At 47.2% G+C, this 7,408-nt stretch overlaps 1 protein-coding gene across 1 annotated transcript; it reads left to right on the top strand.

The window, feature by feature from the left end:
* The first annotated feature begins 1,257 nt into the window (after positions 1–1,257).
* Positions 1,258–7,294, top strand: LOC109693007 (folate receptor beta). The gene is made up of 5 exons (XM_020174004.2): positions 1,258–1,418; positions 2,999–3,157; positions 6,287–6,475; positions 6,561–6,696; positions 6,813–7,294. The coding sequence occupies exons 1-5, from the start codon at positions 1,392–1,394 to the stop codon at positions 7,097–7,099; spliced, it is 798 nt and encodes a 265-aa protein (XP_020029593.1). The 5' UTR covers positions 1,258–1,391; the 3' UTR covers positions 7,100–7,294.
* The last annotated feature ends 114 nt before the right edge of the window (positions 7,295–7,408 follow it).

Raw genomic sequence — 7,408 nt, 5'->3', positions numbered from 1 at the left:
TGGTTAAGATAGTTAAAAAAAAAAATCTTTTTGAGACAAGTTCTCCTTATGTAGGCAAGGCTGACTTCAAACTTGAAATCCTCTTACCTAAGCCTTCCCAGTCCTAGGGTTATAAATGTATCTGCCTAAGAGTCAATTTTTTTGTAATGTGTATTTTTACATTTTTTAAAAGGCTATCAACATTTGCTTAGCTGTAGGCAGTCGCTGGTGGCTCACACTTATAATCATAGCTACTTGGGAGGCTGAAATTGGGAGGGTCACAGTTTGAGGCCAGTTGGAGCAAAAAATTAGTGGGACCCCATCCTAACCAATATCTGGGCATAATGGCACACATCTGTCATCCCAAGTTACTCAGGAGACCAAGATGGGGAGGATTGTGGTTTTAGGTCAGCCCAGGCAAAAAAGTTTGCAAGACCCCACCTTAACAGAAAAAAAGCTGGGTGTGATGGTGTGTGCCTGTCATTCCAGCCTAAAATAAGAGGGAAGCCTAAAATAGGAGGATTGCAGTACAGGCTGGTGTGGACAAAAAGTGAGACCCTATCTTCAAAATAACCAGAGCTAAAGGTCAAAGATGTGTTTCAAGTTGTAGAACACCTGTCTAGCAAGTTCAAAGTCCTAAGTTCAAAGCCTAATACCACCCCCCCTAAAAAATTGCTTAGCTGTGTTTTCAGAAGTGATAGATGGTGAGATATTGAAATTTATTGGATTGAGACAATTTTGTTTTCTGTGTCCCTAAGGAACTCCCTTGAATTCCTCCTGTGTCTACCAGGCTGCTCACCAATTAGCCTGATATCTATCATTTAAGCCTACACAGTACATGGCAGGTCTTTCCGTAGATAATTCTCCAAAATGCTGGGCTGGGTGTATAGCTCAAGTGGTAGAGTGCTTGCAAGTGCGAGGCCCAGGGTTCAATTCCCAGTACCGCAAAAGAAAAAAGAAGTCTGGGCAGCCAAGGTCTAGTGACTTCCATGACTTTTCCCAGTGCAGGGAATGGATCTCTCACTGCATCCCCTTGGCATGACTCCACAGCCTGGATTCTCCACTGGTCCTTATCTCCACAAAACTAACCACTATTTAGGGGTCCCCAAAATCTTCAGCTCCCCCTTGCAGATGAGCATTTTTCCAGATATTGATGGATGTTGTGTGTGTGGATCCTGGAATGAGTGAAGAGATTAATGGAAACAGGAACAAATAAATAGACAAACTCGTGGAGCCTTGAAGAGGGTGTGGTCTGGATAGAAGGAAGAGCAGAAGAGCTGAGTGGGACATTTCATCTGTGCTTACCAAAGCGTTCTCTTCTGCCTTGCGCTGTGGGCAGAGAACACTGAGGACAGCCTAGGGCCTGAATCTGTTGCCATCCTAGGGAGAAGCCAACTCCGACCCACCTGTCTATGCTCCCAGCAGTTAAGGAGGTTCAGGTAAGATGCCTGATGAGAGAAGGGTAGCAAGGGCAACTTGGCAGAGTTGTACAAAGGGGGAGGGACATGTTTCTTCTACGATAAATCACTCTGGGGCTGGAGATGTAGCTCAGTGGCAGAGTGCTTACCTAGGATGCAAGAGGCTCTGGGTCTCTGGGTTCCATCCCTGGTTCCACAAAAAATAAAAAAGAAAGAAAGAGGAAGAGGGAGATGGAGAGGGAAATGGTGAGGGAGGCCACTCTGCCTCCTGTGGGAAGGCAACTCAAGAGGGAAGAAATTGGAGGGAAGATCTGACCCCAGAGCCATGGGTAGTGAGTTCCAGAAAGGATTTTGGAGGGACCCTTGCCAGGGCTCAGTGATCAATTGCATGTGGACATAGTGAGAGAGAGAAAGAGGTCTCCATTTTTGACTTTTGGGTGCTTCAGTGATAGAGTCCAAAGGAACATATCTATGTGGGTAGGGTGAAGATAGGGCAAGATGAACAGAGAAAGGGAGTTTCACTTTTGTCAGGCATTTCTCATATTCCATGGGTTTGTCAGGCTGGTTGCTCCAATAAAGGGGGAACTTGTTTGTTTGTTTAATTTATTTTTCAGTACTGGAGGTTGAACTCAGGGCTTCATGCTTGCTACACAGGCGCTCTGCCACTTGTGTCTGCCACTTGCCCAAAGCCATTTTATGCTTTAGTTATTTTTCAGATAGGGTCTACGACCTCAATCTTCTTACCTATAGCCTCCTGCATCTCTGGGATAGCAGGTACATGTCACCATGCCCTGCTTGCTTGTTGAGAAGAGTTCTCACTAACTTTTTGCTGGCCTCCAATGATGATCCTCCTGATCTCCACCTCTCCTGAGTAGCTGGGATTACAGGCGTGAGCACTTGGCCAAAGGGGGACTTTTATGTTGCCCTTCAGGGTCTTTGCATTTGGTTTTGGAGAGGTAAGGTGGGGTCTGTCCGTTTACCCAGAGAAGCTGAGGAGGCCAGACTCAGGATGGAGTGGAAGGGAGACATAGCTTTCAGAAAATAGGGAAGGAAAGAGACTGAGGAAGCAAGGCTGTTTAAAAATCTCCACTCTTTCCATTTCTGAATCCTTTAAATGACAGCCTGTAGGTTGTGTCACTTGATCCCCTTGCTAATCTGGCTGGGCCACTGTCTCCCCAGGCTAATGGGGTTTCTAGGCTGGCTGAAGAGCACTTGCTGATACAGGATGAGGGCACTGTGTGTCCCTGGTCCTTTGCAGGGGAGCAAGGCATTGGCCTGAATTATTTACTCACTTGTCATAGATAAAGTCCAGAGAGAAGGTAAAGGCACAGACATTTCCTTGAACTTGGGAAGACTCCCCAGTACCCACCTGCTAGCCCCAGGCTCTCTTCTGATTCTTCCAAGCCTGGGGGTGAGGAAGTCCTCCTTGTCAACCTTCTCTATTCCAAGCCTCAGGGAGCCTCAGGACCCCAGCAGTGAAGGAACAGGGTCTGATCTCATCTTTCATTGTAGGGATGGGGAGACTGAGGCAGAGGGTGAAGGGAACACCCTGGTTGGACCTCTTTCCTGCTTGGTCTCCCTAACCATAGCTCCCTCTGCAGGGACAGAAAGGCATGGCCTGGAAATTGGCACCATTTCTGCTTCTGGCCTGGATAGCCACCAGATGCAGTGCTCGGGACAGGACTGACCTGCTCAATGTCTGTATGGACGCCAAGCACCACAAGACTAAGCCAGGCCCTGAGGACAAGCTGCATGACCAGGTCTGCAGGGGAGTTTTGGGGAGCAGGCTGATGCTACAAGGAGAGGAAGTCAGAGTGGTGGGGGAGGGGTTGAGAGGCAAGACACCCCCACCCTGAGTTATTGTTGTGGGAGAAGATGAAGGTGGAGTAGGGAGAGTGGTGGAGGTGATTTCCCGGTGTCCTCCCTGGAAGAAGATACCATGTTGGCAATGACATAAAGGACTCATTCACTGGGCTCCTGTCAGGTGGCATGTGCTCTCTGTACATGATTTGGTGTAGATAGATGATGTTCTTCACAGTGCACAAATAAGGGAAACAAAGCCCATGGAAGCACGTGGACCTGCACAGCACACTTTTGAGGGGGTGGGGCTAGGACTGGGGTGAGCTAATCCAGGAATTTTAGTTAATTTTGTGTGTGAGTATGTGTGTAGTACTGGGGTTTGAACTGAGGACCTATACTTTGAGCCACTCCACCATCCCTTTTGTGAAGGTTTTTTTTTCAAGCTAGGGGCTTGAGAACTATTTGCCTGGGCTGGCTTTGAACTAGATCCTCCAGATCTTTGCTTCCTGAGTAGCTGAGTAGGATTATAGGCATGAGTCACTGGCACCCAGCATTTTTTTTTTTGTGGGACTGGAGTTGAACTCAGGTCTTTGCACTTGCAAAGCAGGTGCTGACCTTGAGTCACAATCTTCCTGATCTCAGCCTCTCAAGTAGCTAGGATTATAAGGGTGAGTCACTTGTGCCCACTTCCTTCAGGGATTTGGAGTGTGAGAGACCATGGGAGACATGACACTACCCTCATGTCATGCCATTCCATGGAGTGCCAAAGGTAGAAAAGGGGAAGGCCCTCCTCTTGTACCCAGTGACACAGGGTACAAGGGGCGAGGGGGAGTGTACATTCTCATAGTCTATAAACACTTCTAATAGTGGATTGCAACCCTATGTCTTTTTATAACAAATGTGTCTTTTTATAACAAATATGTTTAGACCCTCTTTTCCATTGTGGAATGAAATTCAAGGTTATTAGAACCTACTTGTATACAAAAACTTAAAAATGTCAATATAATGTTCTATCTGTAACACAAAGGAGAAGCAAACAAAAAAACTCTAGGTGCTTCTCCACTTAATTTGGGATTGTGTCCTGCTAAACTTATTGTAGGGTGACAATGCACTTAGTACATGTGAGCCACCCAGTATACTCTAGAACATGGGTTGTTGCCTCTTTCTTTTCTTCCCTCCCCTCCCCCTTCCTCCTTATTCTTTCTTTCCCTTCCTTCCATCTTTCTTTCCTTCTTTTCCTTCCTTATGTCTTTCTGTCCTTCCTTCCTTCCTCCCTCCCTTCCTTCCCTTTTCCCTCCTCCCTTTTTTCCTTCCTCCCTTCTTCCTTTTTCTTCCTTCCTTGCCACTGGTCTTGCTACTATGTTACCCAGTCTGGTGTCGAAACTCCTGGGCAGATGTGGCTTGCTTCCATTTTTTGCAAGAGCATATTGTATTGTATGTTACACATGAACGAATCAAAGTTCAAACTAGTTTCTACTGAAAGCATATCACTTTTGCACTACCACTTTTAAAGTTAAAAAAAATCCTAAGTCAAACCATCATATGTTGGGGACCATCTGTAATTGCTAGTAAAATAATACACTAAGTAATTTCTCTGGTACGACTTCATTTGGGCAGCACGAACCAAGACTAATGCAGGTGAGTTCTATTGGCATTTACGTTGCTAACTAAGCAGATGGCTATGGATGGCATAATTTTCTAAATAGTGAATACACTATTAGAACAGAACACACAGAACCCCCTTCCATTTCATGAAATTTTTCAGTTCTGGAAAACCCTGTTTATGTTAGCAGCTTGTGAAAATACGATGAGTCTGTTTGTAAGACAGAGTTCAGTTTAGATATAGGAGATCATAAAAGGTCTTTTTTTTTTTTTTGTGGTATCATGTTTGAATTCAGGGCCTCACACTTGCTTGGGCAGGTGCCCTACCACTTAAGCCATTCTGCCAGCCCTGTTTTTCATTGGCCTTTTTAGCAAGTGTGTTTGTGAGCTTACCAGGTGTCTGACCCTGGCCTCGCCACTGGGAGTGCAGATCTGAATACTTACCAAGAAGAATGAATTTATTCGAGCCTCATTACCTTGTGGCTGGTTCCCTCTCCTCCTTTGCTCAACATGTCACTTTCCAATGAGGCCTTCCCCTCTCAGGATATTTAAATCCCAACAATCTCCCCATGCTCCCCATTCACATTAAGTGCTCGAATTTTCTCCGTATCATTTATCATATCCTGACATACTGTGGCTTTTCTTTCAGTGTCTTACTGTCTGTCTCCCCTGACTACAGTATAAGGTCCATGAATACCTATTTCTGTCTGTTTTGTTTCTTCTAGATTCCCAGCATCTAAATAGGGACTGATATATAGCAGGTGCTCAATACTTCATTTTTTGGCAGTATTGGGATTTGAACTCAGGGCCTCCCACTTGCTATGCCCCCCAGTCCTTTTTGTTTTATTTATTTTTCCCGCTTTTTTGATCCTGTGGGCCTTGGACCACGATCTTCCTACCTATGCTTCCAAGCATCTGGGTGTACAGTATGCAACACCATGCCTGGCTTGTTTATTGCCATGGGGGAGGGAATCCCCCTAACTTTTTGCCCAGGCTGGCCTCAAACTGAGATCACCCCAATCTCTGCCTCCTGAGTAGCTAGGATTACAAGTGTGAGCCATCACACCCTGCTTAATATTTTTTTAATGAATAAATGAAAAGTTTTTTGTTTTTTTGGTTGGTGATTTGAGACAGAGTCTGGCTATATGGCCCAAATTGGCCTCAAACTCAAGATCCTACTGCTTCAGCTTCTGGAGTGCTGGGATTACAGGCATTCCACCACACTTGGCTGAAGAGAGTTTATAAAGTGTGAAGAGCTGCATAAATGGTAACTGTTATCCGCAAGACAGGGCTCCCCCTGGCTCTGACACAGAGGCAGTTATGTCCCCCTAAAGCCGGGAGATCCTGTAGGTCAAGGACAGAGGTGCCCTTGCAATGATAGTTCTCAGAATAGCCTGCCTGGGGCAGAGGAGTGAGAACCAAATGGGGTGTGGCTGGAGGTGGGGAGTGGGGCTGGAGGGAGTTAGTCCTGTGTTTTTCCCACCCAGTGCAGTCCCTGGAGGAGGAATGCCTGCTGCTCAGTCTACACCAGCCAAGAACTGCACAAAGATACCTCCCGCCTGTACAACTTCAACTGGGATCACTGTGGCAAGATGGAGCCTGAATGTAAGCGTCACTTCATCCAAGACACCTGTCTGTATGAGTGCTCGCCCAACCTTGGGCCCTGGATCCAGCAGGTACAATTGTCTGCCCACCCCAGTAGGCTGCCCTCTGGTTCAGGCCCTTCCTGACTGTGGTTGCTAATATCCCCACTCCACCCAGGTGGACCAGAGCTGGCGCAAAGAGCGTTTCCTGGACGTGCCCTTATGCAAAGAGGATTGTCAGGCCTGGTGGGAAGCCTGCCGCACCTCCTCCACCTGCAAGAGTGATTGGCACAAGGGCTGGGACTGGACCTCAGGTGAGGGCCTGGAGGGTGGAGAGCTGGATGTAGAGTTTGGAAAAGGGGAGGTTGAGGATTCAGGGTTGGGTGAGGATTTTTGGGGTGGGTTCAGGGCTGCATGTCTCTATCTGCAGGAGTTAATAAGTGCCCAGCCAAGGCTGTCTGCCGCACATTCGAGTTCTACTTCCCCACGCCCACTGCCCTTTGTGAGGGTCTCTGGAGTCACTCCTACAAGGTCAGCAACTATAGCCGAGGGAGCGGCCGCTGCATCCAGATGTGGTTTGACCCAGCCCAGGGCAACCCCAATGAGGAGGTGGCGAGGTTCTATGCTAAGGTCATGACTGCTGGGGCTATGTCCCATGGGATGGGGCTTTTCCTGCCCAGCCTGGTCCTGGTGATGCCACTCTGGCTCTTTGTCTGAGTCCCATCCTCCCTAGATCTCCCTTCTGTCTGCCTCAAGCTTGAGTGACCAGGCTGACTTCAGCTGAGGGACCCCTAAATTTACCTTCATCTACTACACAGCCCTGTGCCACCCAGCTCCTACTCCATGGTGGGGAGGAGGTTGGGGTTCCTCCAACAGTCAATTGTAATAAATCTATGACATATTCATGTGTGATTATTTTGCTTATGATTTGTGTGTGTTGGGGGTAGGACAAATCCTCTAGTTTATGGATTCCTTCTAGATTAGAGCAACTAGACCTGTGTTTGAATCCTGACTCTCACTTCCTGG

The sequence above is a fragment of the Castor canadensis genome, chromosome 1 (genome assembly GCF_047511655.1).
Source record: "Castor canadensis chromosome 1, mCasCan1.hap1v2, whole genome shotgun sequence".
Classification (NCBI taxonomy): domain Eukaryota; kingdom Metazoa; phylum Chordata; class Mammalia; order Rodentia; family Castoridae; genus Castor; species Castor canadensis.
Note: the sequence above shows the minus strand (reverse complement) of the source record. Positions and strands in the feature narration are given on the sequence as shown.

Excerpts from the sequence above, each read along its gene's own strand:
- LOC109693007 (XM_020174004.2), top strand. The coding sequence starts at position 1,392 with ATGCTCCCAGCAGTTAAGGAGGTTCAG. Across the intron at positions 1,419-2,998 it reads CAGCAGTTAAGGAGGTTCAG|GGACAGAAAGGCATGGCCTG; the intron begins GTAAGATGCCTG and ends CTCCCTCTGCAG. Across the intron at positions 3,158-6,286 it reads AGGACAAGCTGCATGACCAG|TGCAGTCCCTGGAGGAGGAA; the intron begins GTCTGCAGGGGA and ends TTTCCCACCCAG.